Genomic DNA, 19,629 nt, shown 5'->3' with positions numbered 1-19,629 from the left:
ACTCTAATTTGTTTAATTCTGGAGTATAGGCTAGACCAATTATGTACCAAAGACTTCTTTAATCAGCACAATCATAATTGGGGGCTTGGGCTTATAAGCCTATGCATAAGCTCTAATATGCATGTGGGAGTTTTGAATTAATCATCATTAGAAAGCTCTGTCCATTTCGTTGTTAGGCTTTGAAACAACATACACAACAACCATGTTTCACTCTCTTCTATCTTCAAATGTATCATCACAGTGAGGTGAGTTTTAAAAGTAGATTGGCCTACTGTTTTGATGATAAGTGTTTCATGTGATATTTTTAAATCATTTGCATTGATGTCAGATGGGTTAGAGACAATAGAGCCCTGAGTACCAAGCCGTTAGGACCTGATGGTCGTTAGCAAGTTGGGTACTACCAAAGCATGTCCAGAGTGCATAAAAGGCAATTACTATGACTCAACGGTCACATAGTATTAATGGCACACCAGCAGAAATTCTGTCACTACCATAGCCCCCCAGGCCTGTACTTTGGTATAGAATAAGCAGTATGACTATAAGCAGAATAAGCTATTTCGGCATAACGTTTACTATACTCTATATTAGTCAACATGTAGAGCTTAAGACTTGTGAAACCGGCATTTCAAACCCAGATGGTTACGATTACCATTGACTCCTCTGTGTGTCTGCTGTGCTCCGACCTACAGGCAACTGACAAAATAATGGAAACACTTGAGTGAATGTTGGTGTTTCCTTTATTTTGGCATTTATGTTTTATATCCTCAGTGGGTTGGTTCAACAGCCAGTCTGCTTTAGTGGTTATTTCTACCCACGCTGTCTCTTCACACTGTTCATAAAGAGGTACTGGAGCAGGCTTGTTGACACAAAACTGTTTGTTGACACATACAGCCGTTAGTGTATTGTAGAGGACATGAAACCTGCCTGTTAAGAGTGTGTGGTAAAGGGCATGAATCCTGCCTGTTAAGAGTGTATGGTAGAGGACATGAAACCTGCCTGCTCCGTACACTAACAATGGAAGGCTAGAGCTCCATTGTGCAGTAAAAGGTTTTAAGTTCATCAGAGACCTCTTCAGCCAAGTGTTTTTCTCTTTCATAATAATTGTCTTCAGACCCACATGTTTCAGATATTTGTACGTTCCCCATGCCAATATCACTTACCCATCACACAGTTTAACAAATACATTTAATCTGCTACTTAAATAATGTGATAGTCAATGTGTCTTTGGTTCAATGTATATGTCATGGTGGGTATATCTGAACCTATAGGTCTACAATTACCTCTGTGTTTGTACAGTGAAATGTAGACTTGAGCACATGGCTATTGGTTCAAAACATCTCTTATTGGTTAATGTTCTCTGAGTCAGTAAGGTATATATGGTGGTGGACTCAGACAGTGGAGACACAGAGTATCACTGCCAGCTAACAGCATTAAATGCATTACATGGGCATACCAGTGTAACGACAGGTTAGTGTAAATGAGAAAGTGTGTGTGTGTCTACATATTTGTGTGTGTGTGTGTTTTCTGTCTGTGTACATTGTGTTTCCTGGGTGCATGTTTGTGGGTGTGCATGTGTTTGTGTGTGTGTCTCCTTTGCTGTGTCATCGCCCTCAGCCTTGCCTGTACCTAGCACCACTATCACCTCCCTTTAACCTGTAGGAGGTGTCTGTGCGGAGCGAGAGAGAGAGGACAGCGGGACACCGGTGCTCCAGGCGACGGACTGCAAGAGCCTACCCAACCTACAACACATGCACGGGACAGTAATCAACCACCCAGGAGCATACAGTACAGAGCTCATCTGATCTGTCAACTTCAAGACTGGAGTGTTGCTTGTACTTGGAGACATCCTGTCTAGCATTGGGAGTAGCAGTGGCAGTCAGCCCTAGCAGCAGGCAATAGGCAGGCAGTGAGCAGAGAGAGAGAGAGAGCTGTGAATGTGTGTGTGTGTGTGTGTGTGTGTGTGTGTGTAACTGGGCCTGCCAGTTCCAGGGGAGAGCGGAGGAGTACTGTTACACTCCCTGACAGACCTTATACATGTTTCATCTGCTGCTTGGAGAACAGACACCCCGTTTGTTGTCTAAGTCAGCCCTCCCTCCTGGCCCGAGACGCTGCTGCAAACCGCTAGCCCTGTTGTCGCCTGACGACCAGCAACAGCCACACAACTCCCCAAAGCTGAGGACCAGGCCCCGGGTATCTGAAGGACTCACCTCCTCACCTGTCAGGCCATGCACAGGGACATGGAGTAAGTGGTAACTAGTGGTAAGGATCCAGAAGAGTATATAAGGCTATATGAGAGATCAGTAAATGAGGACGACCCTGAATTTTTCAGTGTCTCTGTGCTGTTGCAGTATATTGGCACCTGACTCAACAAACAGCTACCGCCTCAGCTTCCGCCAACTACAGCTCCCAGAAAGCCTGCCAACTACTAAAACGACGAGCCAGCCAGCACTTCTCCTCCAATATCCACTGTCCTCGACCATGAACGAGAACTTACGGCCCCCATCACTCCAGGTGAGCGTTCCCAGCGATGCCCCTGCCTACTCGGATGGGGGGAACGGCGGGGTCTCAGATGGTCCTGTGTGGTCAAGCTTGTCCACCCCAACGCTACGACGCAAGCGCTTCAAGATGAGGCGCATGAAGAACGTGCCCAGTGAGAGGGAGAAGGACAGGGGCAGGCTGGTGAATGGGTGGCTAGCCTCCACCCGCTCCCACTCGGGCTCCAAGGAGTACCTGCAGCTGCCATCCATCGAGATCACCCGGTCCAGCGACGAGGATGGGGCCTCCTGGTCCAACTTCTCTACGCCCAGCGCCTCACCCCGACGCAAGCGCTTCCTGCTCCGCAAGTGGCTGAGGGTGAGAGAGAAGAAGGAGCACACCGGCAGCGAGAGCAGGTTGGTATGGGGTATTACCTCCCCCAAAATTTAAACCCAGACCTCTTCTCCTTTCTTCCCTGCTGTCTCCCCCTTAAACCCTTCATGCTGCTTTGAGCCTGCTGTCACTGTCCACTAACGTTTTGGCCAGTACTAACACTAACAGAAAGAACAAGGTCTTTGTCATTTTAGAATGTCTGTTTTTTTTTATTATTGAGCTGTAAGATTGAATAAGATTTAAAGGTTTATGATTGTGATGCAGCAGCCTGCTGCCCATTGTATTCAACATTATAGCTGAAGGTGAAGCACGTTTTTAAAACACCAAGAGGCAGGAACTAATGCTTTCAGTTATAGCACCTCGATACAGCATTCAACTGCACCAGTACCTAGAGGTGACAAAATCTTTAAGAAAGTCCTTGCAGAACTGCACATAGCCGTATTTAGAGAACATGGTGGCCAAGGGTCAGTGGATTAATGTTTGACAGCAGCCTAATGATTTGGTTACCGTGCATTTCCATGTTAAAAGACCCATGAGCACTAGTTTCAAGTTGTATTGTTACATGCACAGGATACAGCAGATATAAAACATTACAGTGAAATGCTTAACTTCTGAGCTCTTACCTATACTACAATATAAGTAGTAATATAGATAAGAAATCAAATGTGAAATGTAAGAGAACACAAAAAGAAAAGAACAAGAATGCAGTGATACAGGTCTTCTATACAGGTCTTCTATACAGGTCTTCTATACAGGTCTTCTATACAGGTCTTCTATACAGGTCAGTGCCGTGCCAGTACTGTTATTACAATGTGCAGGGGTACTGGAGTGATTGAGGGAGGAATGTACATGTAAACAGGGTTAAAATTGTCTGGTAGCAGGATAAATACTCATAGCAATAGTTATCACAATTAACAATATACTAACATGTGAAGTTCATAGGAGCACATTTGGTGTCAAATGAAAGCTAGTCTATATATTTAATTAAGGCAAATATACATTTTTTCAAAAATGTTCCATCCTAAAAATTAAGAATAAGCAAAGGCTTTGAATTCTGGTCAAATGAATCTCTTTCCATTTACTGTAGCCCTTTCACTCACTGAACACTGACCGACACCAGACGTTCATGGATGTTGAAAATTGGTCAGTCCAAATCTGAACCAATCATAGCTGTCTGTTTCACCTACCTTGTCAGCAAGTAGAGTAGGGTATAGGTCAGTAAAATATAGTACATTACTGTATTGTACAGTAGAGTACAGTAAAGTAGAGCAGAGCAGTATAATTTACTGTATTGTACTGGACTATAGTCTACTTTACTGAACTCTACTGTGTTGTGCTGTGCTGTACTGTGATGTCCAAACTTGTGAAACATAAACATCTATGATGGGTACAGATTTGATCACAAGTCATTATGAAGTCAATCATTATTCTAATGAGCTCCGCCCCAAAACTTTATTGACTTTTCTTTGGAGGCGGCACTCATTAGAATAATAGCCAGGTTAACTGGATAAATATATAAAAATGGTATCCACGAGTTTATATGACTCTGGGGAAGTAGATAAAGGGCTGCATTGCCAAAAATCCCAAAGTATTCCTTTAACGTTAACGTCCCAATTACTTTGAAACGTTTTGACGTTTCAACGTTCACACCCCTACAAAATCAAAAGGCATTAACATAATTTTTGTCCTGTAAAATCTGACTTCGAAGTATTTTTCTGTCTAGGCAGACAGCAATTTCTGACACTCCGTTTTATATTCTGATCAACTGGCTCGTTCTTGTGTCAGGAAAGTAAATACCACATTAATCAGATAATATACCTGATCATTACAACAGATCAAAGACTTTGGACCAAATTCGTAGTTACTGCGTTTTGACTTTGCAGGGAAGTGTGTGAACATTTAAATGTTAAAACGTTTAAACAAAATTAGGACTAACGTTAATGAGGCACATTCTTATTTTCAATGACCGCCTAGGAACGGTGGGTTAACTGCCTTGTTCAGGGGCAGAACGACAGATTTTTACCTTGTCAGCTTGGGGATGCAACCTTATGGTTAACTAGTCCAACACTCTAACCACCTGCTTTACGTTGCACTCCACGAGGAGCCTGCCTGTTACGCGAATGCAGTAAGAAGCCAAGGTAAGTTGCTAGCTAGCATTAAACTTACCTTATAAAAAACAATCAATCAATCATAATCACTAGTTAACTACACATGGTTGATGATATTACTAGTTTATCTAGCCAGTCCTGCGTTGCATATAATCGATGTGGTGCGCATTCGCAAAAAAGGACTGTCTTTGCTCCGACGTGTACCTAACCATAAACATCAATGCCTTTCTTAAAATCAATACACAAGTATATATTTTTTTACCTGCATATTTAGTTAATATTGCCTGCTAACATTAATTTATTTTAACTAGGGAAAATGTGTCACTTCTCTTGCAAACAGAGTGAGGGTATATGCAGCAGTTTGGGCCGCCTGGCTCGTTGCGAACTGTGAAGACTATTTCTTCCTAACAAAGACAGCCAACTTGGCCAAACGGGGGATAATTTAACAAAAGCGCATTTGCAAAAAAAAGCACAATCGTTGCACGACTGTACCTAACCATAAACATCAATGCCTTGCTTAAAATCAATACACAGAAGTATATGTTTTTAAACCTGCATATTTAGCTAAAAGAAATCCAGGTTAGCAGGCAATATTAACCAGGTGAAATTGTGTCAGTTCTCTTGCGTTCCTTGCACACAGAATCAGGGTATATGCAACAGTTTGGGCCGCCTGGCTCGTTGCGATCTAATTTGCCAGAATTTTACGTAATTATGACATAACATTGGAGGTTGTGCAATGTAACAGGAACATTTAGACTTATGGATGCCACCCATTAGGTAAAATACGGTTCCGTATTTCACTGAAAGAATAAACGTAATAGTTTCCGGATTTGACCATATTAATGACCTAAGGCTCGTGTTTCTGTGTGTTATTATGTTATAATTAAGTCTATGATTTGATAGAGCAGTCTGACTGAGCGGTGGTAGGCACCAGCAGGCTCGTAAGCGTTCATTCAAAATAGCACTTTCGTGCGTTTTGCCAGCAGCCCTTCGCATTGCATTGCGCTGTTTATGACTTCAAGCCTATCAACTCCCAAGATTATTCTGGTGTAACCAATGTGAAATGGCTAGCTAGTTAGCCGGGTGCGCGCTAATTGCGTTTCAAACGTCACTCACTCTGAGACTTGGAGTAGTTGTTTCACCTTGCTCTGCATGGGTAACGCTGCTTCGCGGGTGGCTGTTGTCGATGTGTTCCTGTTTTGAGCCCAGGTAGGAGCGAGGAGAGGGACGGAAGCTATACTGTTACACTGGCAATCCAATTTCTAAGTCGCTCTGGATAAGAGCGTCTGCTAAATGACTTAAATGTAAATACTAAAGTGCCTATAAGAACATCCAATAGTCAAAGGTATATGAAATACAAATCGTATAGAGAGAGAGAGTCCTATAATTCCTATAATAACTACAACCTAAAACTTCTTACCTGGGAATATTGAAGACTCATGTTAAAAGGAACCACCAGCTTTCATATGTTCTCATGTTCTGAGCAAGGAACTTAAACGTTAGCTTTCTTACATGGCACATAATGCACTTTTACTTTGTTCTCCAACACTTTGGTTTTGCATTATTTAAACCAAATTGAACGTTTCATTATGTATTTGAGGCTAAATTGATTTTATTGATGTATTATATTAAGTTAAAATAAGTGTTCATTCAGTATTGTTGTAATTGTCATTATTACAAATAAATAAATTGTCCGATTAATCGGTATCGGCCTTTTTGCCCCCCCAATAATTGGTATCGGTATCGGCGTTGAAAAAGCATAATCGGTCGACCTCTACTTTCCAGTTTGAAGGAAGTTAGAGGTAGTTTTTGCAAGACAATGCTAGATTTTTGAAAAATGTATTTTACCAGGTAAGTTGACTGAGAACACATTCTCATTTACAGCAACGACCTGGGGGTAGACACCATAGACTTCCAGTAATTGCGCTAACGCTAGTTAGCAATTGCGTTAGTGCAAGTTAGAAACTTCCTTCAAACTGAACGCAGAGACATAGAAATATCCACGAGTTCATCTGACTCTGGGGAAGTAGATACAGGGCCTCATTGCCAAAATCCCTAACCATGTTTGTTTTTTTCAAACCACAAAATTAAAATCCCAGTGCAGTTATCACAAAACTACCACTAACAGGTCCCGATCATAAACATATATATATTTTTTTACAAATACCTAACGCAACAATGCTGTAGTGTTAGTTGTAAATATGTGTCTTTCAAATTATTTGCCATGGATATAAAGCGCTCCGCACGTGCACAAGACAGGTCGCGGGAGACAATGCTCGCGAATACATTTAGAATTTTGGAATATTTAGACGTTTCAGTTGAGACGTCGAGTGCGCACTGTCTCAATGCTCATTTTGGCCAAAACACTTGCAGACTCAAGTAATCACTACCGAACACAACAACAAGTGTCCACTCAATAAAGGTCTTAGGGGCCAAGTATTCGGTAACTATAACTATAACTGCAGTAGATAGAACGTCATTGCCCTCTAGTGGCCATAATCAATAGGACCACTATACGCACAGACCATATTGTGCATGTGGAATTTTATTAATTTTTCTTATCATTTTAATGGAAAACCCCTAATAGACAGTGTGTAGAGTTACACTCAAACATGCAAAGGAGGATATTACATTGTTTTACCTTTGTGTACATATTAATTAAGGATACATCACAATGAAGATAATGACATTCATAATTATGCATTTCTGTATACAGTGCAGTCGGAAAGTATTCAGACCCCTTGACTTTTTCCACATTTTGTTACGTTACAGCCCTATTCTAAAATTGATTAAATCGTTTTCATCGATCTACACACAATACCCCATAATGACAATGCAAAAACAGGTTTGTAGAAATATTTGCAAATGTATAATATATATACATTTGGGGGTAAGGGGGTCGAGTGATAAATGGCAGATATGTGAGAGCAGAACTAATAAACGGGCTCTGCCCGATCACTAAAATGGCCACCCCGATCAGAACTACAGATCACAAAATGGCCGACTGCCAAAACTACAATTCCCAGAAGCAAGGGGAACCCTCAGAAGGTGGAGCCGACCCACAGATAAAAGGTCAAGAAAAACCAGGAAGAGGGAGAGAGGGCGGGAAGGATCTATGAACCATAGAGAAAGAGACAATCTACATTGGCTGGATTTACCGTGTACGAGCTGGACTGTTTTGGACTTACCTGTTGGCGTTTAGGCCTGGACCTACCGAGAACCAGATTTGTGTACCGAACCCTGCTATCCTTGACCTTACCTGCGGCCTGGGTGGACCAGGACAGCGAAACAAACACACAGGTACTGTCATGTTCGAAAGAACTTTCATTCTGGGCTGACTTTGGTGACAGTTTCCCACTTAATTTGTGACAAACGCTCCTAACTTTGAAGAGGTTTTCCACAATATATATATATATTATATATATCACAATTACATAAATATTCAGACCCTTTACTCAGTACTTTGTTGAAGCACCTTTGTCAGTGATTACAGCCTTGAGTCTTCTTGGGTGTGATGGTACAAGCTTGGCACACCTGTATTTGGGGAGTTTTTCCCATTCTTCTCTGCAGATTCTCTCAAGCTCTGTCAGGTTGGATGGAGAGCGTTGTTGCAGCTATTTTCAGGTCTCTCCAGAGGTGTTCAATCGGGTTCAAGTCCAGGCTCTGGCTGGGCCACTCAAGGATACTCAGAGACTTGTCCCGAAGCCACACCTGCGTTGTCTTGGCTGTGTGCTTAGGGTTGTTGTCCTGTTGGAAGGTGAACCTTTGCCCCAGGCTGAGGTTTTGAGCGCTCTGGAGCAGGTTTTCATCAAGGAACTCTCTGTACTTTGCACCGTTCATCTTTCCCGCGATTCTGACTAGTCTCCCAATCCCTGCCACTGAAAAACATTCCTACAGCATGATGCTACCACCACCATGCTTCACCGTGCCAGGTTTCCTCCAGACGTGACGCTTGACATTCAGGCAAAAGAGTTGGTTTCATCAGACCAGATAATCTTGTTTCTCATGGTCTGAGAGTCCTTTAGGTGCCTTTTGGCCAAATCCAAGTGGGCTGTCATGTGCCTTTTACTGAGGAGTGGCTTCCATCTGGTCCCTTTACCATAAAGGCCTGATTGGTGGAGAGCTGCAGAGATGGTTGTCCTTCTGGAAGGTTCTCCCATCTCCACAGAGGAACTCTGGAGCTCTGTCAGATTGACAATCGGGTTCGTGGTCACCTCCCTGACCAAGGCCCTTGTCCCCCGATTGCTCAGTTTGGTCGGGCAGCCAGCTCTAGGAAGAGACTTGATGGTTCCAAACTTCTTCCATTAAGAATGATGGAGGCCACTGTGATCTTGGGGACCTTTAATGCTGAAAAAATGTTTTGCTACCCTTCTCCAGATCTGTGCCTCGACACAATCCTGTCTCGGAGCTCTACTGACAATCTCTTCGACCTCATGGCTTGGTTTTTGCTCTGACATGCACTGTCAACTGTGTGACCTTATATAGACAGGTGTGTGCCTTTCCAAATCATGTCCAATCAATTTAATTTACCACAGGTGGACTCTAATCAAGTTGTAGCAACATCTCAAGGTTATGTAAATAAGGTATTTCTGTTTTTTTATCTAAAAACCTGTTTTTGCTTTGTCATTATGGTGTATTGTGTACAGATTGATGAGGGAAAAATTATTTTAATCGATTTTAGAATAAGGATGTAATGTAACAACATTTGGAAAAAGGGAAGGGGTCTGAATACTTTCCGAATGCACTGTAGTACAGATCAGGGACCTATAATGTCATTCTTTTACCATCATCCTGCTAAGGGCCCTGCGACTAAACACCTTCCTCTGCAACTGGATCCTGGACTTCCTGATGGGCCATCTCCAGACAGTAAGGGTAGGTAACAACACATCTGCCATGCTGATCCTCAACACGGGGGCCCCTCAGGGGTGCGTGCTCAGTCCCCTCCTGTACTCCCTGTTCACCCATGACTGCATGGCCAAGCACGACTCATAATTAAGTGTGCCGACGACACAACAGTGGTAGGCCTGATCACCAACAACGATGAGACAGCCTATAGGGAGGAGGTCAGAGACCTGGCAGTGTGGTGCCAGGACAACAACCTCTCCCTCAACGTGATCAAGACAAAGGAGATGATGGTGTACTACAGGAAAAGGAGGGTCGAGCACACCCCCATTCTCATCAACAGGTCTGTCGTGGAGCAGGTTGTGAACTTCAAATTCCTTGGTGTCCACATCACCAATGAACTGTCATGGTCCAAACACACCAAAACAGTCGTGAAGAGGAAACGACAACGACAAAGCCCCTTAGGAGACTGAAAAGATTTGGCATGGGTCCTCAGATCCTAAAAAAGTTCTGCAGCTGCACCATCGAGAGCATCCTGACTGGTTGCCATCACCGCCTTTTATGGCAACTGCTCGGCCTCCGACCACAAGGCACTACAGAGTGTAGTGCGTACGGCCCAGTACATCACTGGGGCGAAGCTTCCAGCCATCCAGGACCTCTATACCACGTGGGATCAGAGGAAGGCCCTAAAATGATTGAAGCCACCCAAGTCATAGACTGTTCTCTCTGCTACCGAACGGCAAGCGGTACCGGAGCGCATGCTGTGCGGTTAACAGTTCAAGTTTTCAATGTTTAGGTTAAAGTATAGGCCCGGTAGAGTTGCATCCTTAGATTACAAAGATCAGACAGCCCACTTGGCACAAACGTTAATTCAACATCTATTCCACGTTTCTTCAATGTAATTTCATTGAAATTACTTGGAAACAGCATTGATTCAACCAGTGTGTGCCCAGTGGGAGGTTTACACTGGAGTAACACACACGCACACTAACGTCAAGCATTTATTTCACTGTTTGTCTACAAACCATGTGATTCATAAAATTGGATTTGTCAGCAAATTACACAATTAGATGAGAACCTGCAGTGCAGACTGTGTTCTTGTCATGTTCATGGGAATGGAGGAGCTTCTAGTTCTGCTGGGATTTGTTTTCTCCCTCTCCCCCAGCAGGGAGCAGAGATGGGAGCAGAGATGGTAGCAGCAGATGGTAGACATACAGAGGGTGATTACGCCATGTCCATGCCATTTGACTGAAAACATATCTTTTACCTAGAGGCATGTGTGCATAACCCTGTCAGCTCTCAAGATAAAATAACTGGACCATTACCATTTCAGACTAATCACATCTATATCCCCCTCTAGGGATGCAAAACCAGTTTGTTCACACTGTATTATCAGTCAGTGGTTCACATACACATACAGTATTAATTTCTGCTGCTGAATAGTCCTGTCTTGGTCTGTTTTGCTGTGAGAGAACTGATGGATGAAGACTGAAAAGACTAACAGTGGGCGTATGTGTTACATAATCCACCACAACTCAATATTAATAATCCCATCATCAATTATTTATTTGGCAGTATTGAAGACCCAAGCTATTTTCATCTTGTTGGGTAGCGGCGACACAGCGAGCGAACATAACGAGATATTGACATTTTTCTCCATCTACACTCTTGTAGCCTTAAAGGGAACCACTGCTTCTGACTGCCTCTGCAGCACACAGCTATGAATTAAGCATTCATAAAAGAAGCTGTGACAAATGACAGCACACTTATTTCAGGGCTATGCCGTTGATCCAGACTCAATCCACATTTGATGCCTGTTTGTCATATGCTGCACTGGCTCCAGCGTTCTCCCATTCTTTATATTGCTATGATTTACAATGTAGTGCAATGGGGGCTGTCACTGCCAGCAGGGCGTGTAAGTGCATGGTCAGAGCATCCTTGATGGGAACAAGGCACTGCTTCTTGCCCAGGTGATGTAGTGTAGTGAGGGAAGGTGGAGGATGGTCTGCTGGAAGCTCTACGTCCACTGGCTGGCTTTCCGTTACAATACGATGGCCATGTTAGAGATTATATGTGCAGCCCCTCGCAGTCGCAACACCACAATACATTTACTTCATGCATTATTCACTCCCACTGTATATCCCTGAAAATGGATGATCTCTCATTCTAGCCTTTGCACACCAATAAAGTACAGGTTCCAGGTTTCCTTGTTTGCAGTGAGGTTCTGTCTGTAGCAAGCCTCAGGTGAAGCCATTGTAGTCACATCTGGTTCAAGGCCATTGTCAGTATACTTGAAAGCAATGCAATAAGCATTCCTTGTGTTGTAATTGTCCGTCACCACAAAATATCAAATGAAATTGTATTTGTCACGTGCCGAATACAACAGGTGTAGTAGACCTTACCGTGAAATGCTTACTTACAAGCCCCTAACCAACAATTCAGTTCAATAAATAAAGTTATGAAAATATTTACTAAATAAACAAAAGTAAAAAAAATAATAACATTTGAAAATTACATGGCAATATGCAGGGGGTACCAGTATCGAGTCAATGTGTGGGGGTACAGATTAGTTGAGGTCATTTGTAAAGGAGTCAATGTAAATAGTCTGGGTGGCCATTTGATTAATTGTTCAGCAGTTTTATGGCTATGGGGTAGAAGCTGTTAAGGAGCCTTTTGGTCCTAGATTTGGCGCTCCGGTACCGCTTGTCGTGCGGTAACAGAGAAAACAGTCTATGACTTGAATGACTAGAGCCTTCCTTTCACACCGCCTAGTATATTGGTCCTGGATGTCAGGAAGCTTGGCCCCAGTGGTGTACTGGGCAATACGCACTACCCTCTGTAGCGCCTTGCGGTCAGATGCCAAGCAGTTGCCATACCAGGCGGTGATGCAACCGGTCAGGAGGCTCTCGATGGTGCAGCTGTAGAACTTTTTGAGTGGGAAGTGGGAAAAGGTGTTGTCGTGCCTTCTTCACAACTGTCTTGGTGTGTTTGGACCATGATAGTTCGTTGGTGATGTGGACACCAAGGAACTTGAAACTCCCGATCCGCTCCACTTCAGCCCCGTCAATGTTAATAGGGGCCTGTTCGGCCCACCTTTTCCTATAGTCCACGATCAGCTCCTTTGTCTTGCTCACATTAAGGGAGAGGTTGTTGTCCTGGCACCACACTGCCAGGTCTCTGACCTCCTCCCTATAGGCTGTCTCATCGTTGTCGGTGATCAGGCCTACCACTGTTGTGTCGTTGGCAAACTTAATGATGGTGTTGGAGTCGTGCTTGGCCACACAGTTGTGGGTGAACAGGGAGTACAGGAGGGGATTAAACACGCACCCCTGAGGGGCCCCAGTGTTGAGGATCAGCATGGCAGATGTGTTGTTGCCTACCCTTACCACCTTGGGGCGGCCCGTCAGGAAGTCCAGGATCCAGTTGCAGAGGGAGGTGTTTAGTCCCAGGGTCCTTAGCTTAGTGATGAGCTTTGTGGGCACTATGGTGTTGAACGCTGAGCTGTAGTCATTGAACAGCATTCTCACATATGTGTTCCTTTTGTCCAGGTGGGAAAGGGCAGTGTGGAGTGCGATTGAGATTGTCATCTGTGGATCTGTTGGGGTGGTATGCGAATTGGAGTGGGTCTAAAGTTTCCGGCATTAATGTGCTAATGTGAGCGATGACCAGCCTTTCAAAGCACTTCATGGCTACCGACATGAGTGCTACGGGGCGGTAATCATTTAGGCAGGTTACCTTTGCTTTCTTGGGCACATGGACTATGGTGGTCTGTTTTAAACGTGTAGGTATTACAGACTCGGTCAGGGAGAGGTTGAAAATGTCATTGAAGACATTTGCCCTGCCACATCCGACGAGCGTCAGAGCCGGTGTAGTAGGATTCAATCTTAGTCCTTCCTGTATTGACACTTTGCCTGTTTGATGGTTTGTCTGATGGAATAGCGGGATTTCTTATAAGCGTCCGGATTAGTGTGCCACTCCTTGAAAGCGGCAGCTCTAACCTTTAACGTAAACTAATTCATTTTGTACATCGCGCTGGTCCGTATAATTGACCTTATTTTAGCGCCCAAAAAACGTAATACTTCCACATCAACTGTAATATCAATACCATTGTTAAGCACAATTTCTCCCCTTTACAACAAATTCAATGACGAGACCTTCATGATGCCCATCTCTGCATGATTTAAGAAGGCAATGAGCTCCATTAGGGTCTTTTTTTTAAATGGTGGATGGGGAAGCGAAACCTATTGCGTGATAGTGATAAGGAGTTTTTAAGGCGGAGCTAAGGTGATCTTCAGAAGTAAACAGCGGCTTTTGAGAGTCATGATAGCTTGCAGTGATTACGCAAAAAATGACTAGGTATCCCCCCCTTACCCTATCCCCCCCTTTCTCCAGTACTATAGAGCCATTACCATGTCAATCAACGCTTGAATAGAAACGTAGTTCACACCCCAGATTTTGATGTCAACACAGTCGCTACAGTCCCATTAGTTTCCTTTGCAGCCTCATTTGAATGTCGCTGTTGCGCACATTTGTACGGAATGGGGTTAGCGTACGCTAGCTCTTTAACAAGCAGGGCAAAGCCCTTAAATTGTATTGTATACACTGAACTCAATCATTTCAACATTGCGAAAAGTAAATCTGTTACAGAGGAAGTATTGTTTTATTGTTACATTCTTACTCAAGGGTTATTGTGTGTATAAAAATGTGACTATGATCTGTCTGTTTCACAAGGTAAATATTGTAACCTGAAGGAATGTATGACTCTAGATTCTACGGCTACATTTACATTTTAGTCATTTAGCAGACTCTCTTATCCAGAGCGACTTACAGTAGTGAATGCATACATTTCATTTCATGCATTTTTTTTTGTACTGGCCCCCCGTGGGAATCGAACCCACAACCCTGGCGTTGCACAGGGAAGGCTACAGGTAACTACAGCTTTAGTCCAAGCTCAAGTGCGACCTAGCTGTGTATTTAGTCAGTTAATGTATAAACATGGTACGACGGCATTAATAGTTAAACTGGCTTGTGTGACTTCTGGACCTCTCTGGACATTCTAAGCACATTTTAGCTGGACTTCACAGAGAACACCCATCAAACATGCTGTGAGTACAGTACTCTAATTTCTGATAATGCTATAGGCTGTACCAAGGGTGAATACTTGGCCATTGTTTAGCCCCTATTCCTTAGGAGTTGGCTGAATTTCTGTACCACAATCCAAGACAAAACACTACTTACTATGTGTGCTTTGTCTGACTCAAAACAGTGTTTCTAATCATTGCCGAAAACATGTTTGATAGGGTCTGAAGTTGTCTTAGATGTACTGTTGTCTGTCTAGAGTTTCAACTGTTTCAATGGCAAATATATTCCAGTTTGTATGAAAATCCCAGTGTGGATTGTATATAATTATTTCATGCAGCAGTAAGATTGAATGTGAGACAGTCAGACATGGTATGCCACTTTTTAATCAGAGACTTATGTTATGAAAAACACTTTTAGCCTTGAAGCAGATTTAGGTCAGATATTTCCAATCTCTGACACAAGGGACGACTCTGTTAAAGAAGAGCCAACTCCAATATATTCTCCTAAGTGTCTTACCAGATATAAAAACTGATCCAGATATCAAAACTGATCCAAATATCAAAACTGATACAGATATCAAAACTGATACAGATATAAAAAATAAAAAAAAGTGTACTGTATGACATCCAATAAAGATTTGTTAGTTTTAGATAAGTCATCTAGTTATACATCAAACGTACCCATTGGTTAGTGTGAGTAACCTACTGTAGTTACAATGGAACTTGTTGTGACAGTTTAACAAGTCATGGTTAGTGTTCAATCTGCATAATGCAATACAGCGATGTCAAGTTTATATTATGGTGTATATTTGGTGTAAATTTGGGTCTTACCATCTCCTCTCAGAGCCTGTAATAACTCCTCCAGTCTGGTCTCTGTTTCCCACTTCAAGGGGGGGGCAGTATTTCAGTATAGTGTGTGTGTGGGGTGTCTGGAAGTGTGTGAGTATAGTGTGTGTGTTTGTGGGGGTCTGTGGTAGTCGCTTGAGCCCCTGTGGAGTCTCTGTTGTGAGTAGATAAGACCTGGACTATTTTAGGGAAACACGACTATCTTTCACCAGGTTTGAGTGTCTCTGTCTGGCCTGTGGATTTGAATATTTCAGAGACAAAACCTTTCGACAAGATACTGGAGATAAAAGATAGCAGTTAACAAGACTTGGAAAGTGTTGCTAATGCAATAGAAGAGATTAGAAATGCCTCCCAAATGCATTTTTAGAAAGGTTATTTCTGATATGGTTTATTGAATAGATTCCCAGGAGCAGATTATTATTTTCCTTTAGTGTACAGGTTTTTCTCAGCTTTAAACTAAGGAATGTAGTGAATGACAAATGTTAACCCTGCTCACGTTTTTTTGTAAGTGGCTATTTCTTGCGAATCAACCACTGTTGATACTTATACAGATAACATAATAAGATATATGGTTGTCTTATAGTCTATTAAAGTCATCAATTTTGTTTGGATTGTCTCTCAGAAACCCATCCTGAAAAGCAATTGCTTTGGAATGAATTCAAAGCCCAGAGAGAACCCCATTACCACTACTCTGGCTGCCTCTTAAGTCTGTAATGCCAGTGCTCTCAAAATTCACAGTGTTTTGTTACATCTCCTACAGTAGCTATTATGTTCAAAGCACATAGTGAATCAATTGTGTATGAGTTATTAATGATTTAGTGAGGCCTCATGCCACCTCCAACTTTCATTGCTTGTGTTCTGAAAGAGGCATGCACAACTGTGCAGCATATACACCCCATACACTTGCATAAAGTCTAACCAACACACACATGCACACAAACTCAGAGCAGTGAGTTTACTAAAAACCTACACCTGATTTCTTGTAGAGCAGGTGCAATCCAGGCATTGCTGAACGTTTCACTTGGGTATATATCTCCCTCCAACCTTGAACTACCTGGAAAACTTAGGCAGAACTTCACTGTCTGGCACGCCAGTTGAGAAACCACACAACTTAAGTTGACAGTGGGGCATATTACCTAAGCAAAAGAAAGGCCCTCTCTAAAAACCTCTGGAGTCATGGACACAACTACCATTTCACAAGGTCTCCAAACACGTAATGATTGACTGTTCTTCACTGAAGCATTATTTAGCCTAGTCTGCAGTTTTAAACTGGTTCCTCAGAAGCAACATGATGAACGAGAAATATTTCAACAATGACTATACTTTTTAATACCATGAATAAGACTGAAGGAAACATAGCTCTCAGCTTCTCATTGGATAATTCTGAACATCTGTCTTATGCAAATGTATTATGTTGTAAAACTTCCCTTTATGATCATGTTAAAGGCAATGTCACAGAGTTCTTTGAACGTGATCATCCTCAGATGTCTGACCCATTTCTCCATGTCAGCTACCTACAGGTAACTGCCAAAATAAAGGAAACACTTGAGTAAATGAAGTATACGAAGTATATTGAAAGCAGGTGCTTCCACACAGGTGTGGTTCCTGAGTTCATTAATCAATTAACATCCCATCATGCTTAGAGCCATGTGTAATAATGCCCAGTTGCCAATTATTTTTGCTACCATGACTAGAAGAGACCTCAGTGACTTTAAAAGAGGGGTCTCAAAAGAGCACAGGAGGTTTAAAGTGTGTGTGTTCAATTGAACACTTATGGTAGATTCTGGAGTGGTGCCTGAGATAGCGTTTTCCATCACCATCAACAAAACACCAAATGATGGAGTTTTTAGTGGAAGAATGGTGTCCCATCCCTCCGATAGTGATCCAGACATTTGTTGAATCTATGACAAGGCGCATTGAAGCTGTTCTGGCAGCTTGTAATGGCCAATACCCTATTAAGACAATTTATGTTGGTGTTTCCTTTATTTTGGCAGTTACCTGTATGTCTTCAAAGTTTCTGGATGCACTTAATATACCTCCAACTGGGAATCAAATCAGTACTTCACACAGAGATCGAATGGGATTAATGGGTAGCCAAGCAGCACAGCAGGACTGATGGGATTCTCTTAAGTGCCACAGTATAGGTGAACATCTCTACCACAGACCTTTATCTCTGTATGACTCATGTACAGTGTTTGTGTGTGTCTTGTAGGGCCATCTAGTGGTTATAACTAAGAAGTATATATACTGTGGTATTACACGTACTGAAGTTCGCATTCTCAGGACACAGAATCGCCGTAGCAGTGAAATTCTCTATGAATGCACCTGAAGGAGTGGGTAGGGCCACATCGTATGTTTTGAATCGGATTTATTGTGTGAGTGACATGTGTTCCTCTCTGTTGTGTTCTGTCACCCAGTAGCCAGCAGAGCAGCCAGCAGAGTAGCCATGATGATGACTCCACTCGCTTCCTGACTCCCTTCAACCTAGAGGAGAGGTAAATTCAAGAATACTCTGAATTTACTTGTATGTGTATTCTGTGTGTTTTGTATTCTACGTTTTGTATGTATGCAAAAGTATTGAATCGTTTGTCTGGTTTGATGAACGCAAGGGGAGAGCGCTGACGGTATGAATCAGGATGCTCAGGAAATTACTGTATTCTCTGTCTGCTCCTTATACTGCTGCTTTTTCACCACTAGATGGCAGTTGGTCCTCAGCACTGCTAGGCACTGCTGCATCTGGATTGGAACACCCATTATTGACCATTTAGATGCGTTTTCCATGTTGTTGGTAATGAGTGCAATGAACATGTTCTTCTTTGGGGCATGTCATTCTTCAGTTTAGTCATTTGTAATCCTTTCAATTTGTGATATAAGGTAAGGATTCAAGGCACTTGATGTTATCTTCACTAAGTGAGTGACCTGTGGTAATTAAGCATGCTAAATTTACTAGCAATTGTAATTCACATGTTAGTCGCAGTGCTTCAAATGTGAGTGAGAACATACTTTTCCTTAATGTGGGAACCTACCTCCTCTCCCTCTTTTGGGCTGTGTGTGAGTGGGTGGATGGCTGCAGCTCCAGCTCTATATTACCTCTGTCAGCGGTGGGAATATACTGCAGCGTTCTCAGGGACCACAAATGTCAGGCATGGGAAGTAAATCAGACAGAGAGCAGAGCGTGGTGCCTACCTGCCTGCTTGCCTACCTGCTCGCCTGGCGAGAGAGAGGATCATACCTCAGCTATGAGATACCACATCAGGAGGAACTCAATGGCCTGTAGCTCATTCTGGAAAGAGGAAGGGCTGTTTGAAGCTTCCAAAGGCACCTGTCATATCTGCCTCTTTCCAATGCTGTGTCTTTGTAATGAAAATGGATTCGTCATACTGTGGTTTAGTGGTGAAAGAAAAAGATTAGACATTCAAACAAATCGCAGCCAAATTGACTGTGAGGAAGCTTAAAGCAGTGATAATGGCTTTGAATAAAATGAAATACAGAGTATTAACCATTATTGAAAAGTCAGCAGCCTGAGCTGGTGCTGTTGGAATACCCCCTTTTTATCTCTCTTTATTTCTCTCTCTCTTCTATAGTATCTACAGTAGACCACAACATTCTACTCTCCCTTTCCTATCTCTCTCTCGCTCTCTCTCGCTCTCTCACTCTCTCCTGCTCCCCTCTCCTCTCCGTACTGCTCTTTTTCTCTACAGTTTTTCCCGCGCTATTTCTCTGTGTACTGCTCCGAATAGGAACCTTACGTTTGACCTTATGGGATTTGTCCTGCATGCTACTCTTTTCTCTCTGCTTGTAATAACTGGCTGCTGCTACTGCTGCTGGGGGGTAAACGGTCTGTACCCAGCTTTAGAGGGCATGGAATGTCATGTCTCCTCTGC

The 19,629-nt window shown here is 42.8% G+C and overlaps 1 protein-coding gene across 1 annotated transcript in view; it reads left to right on the top strand.

The window, feature by feature from the left end:
• The window catches only part of LOC115163529 (protein Aster-B-like), a 103,771-nt gene that overhangs the window by 20,077 nt on the left and 64,065 nt on the right, over positions 1–19,629 (top strand). Inside the window, exons 2-3 of the mRNA XM_029715509.1 lie at positions 1,660–2,891; positions 18,163–18,240. Coding sequence (XP_029571369.1) covers positions 2,305–2,891; positions 18,163–18,240 — 665 coding nt within the window. The 5' untranslated portion in view covers positions 1,660–2,304. The remainder of the gene's footprint in view (positions 1–1,659; positions 2,892–18,162; positions 18,241–19,629) is intronic.

The sequence above is a fragment of the Salmo trutta genome, chromosome 26 (assembly GCF_901001165.1).
Source record: "Salmo trutta chromosome 26, fSalTru1.1, whole genome shotgun sequence".
Taxonomy (NCBI): Eukaryota; Metazoa; Chordata; class Actinopteri; order Salmoniformes; family Salmonidae; genus Salmo; species Salmo trutta.
Note: the sequence above shows the minus strand (reverse complement) of the source record. Positions and strands in the feature narration are given on the sequence as shown.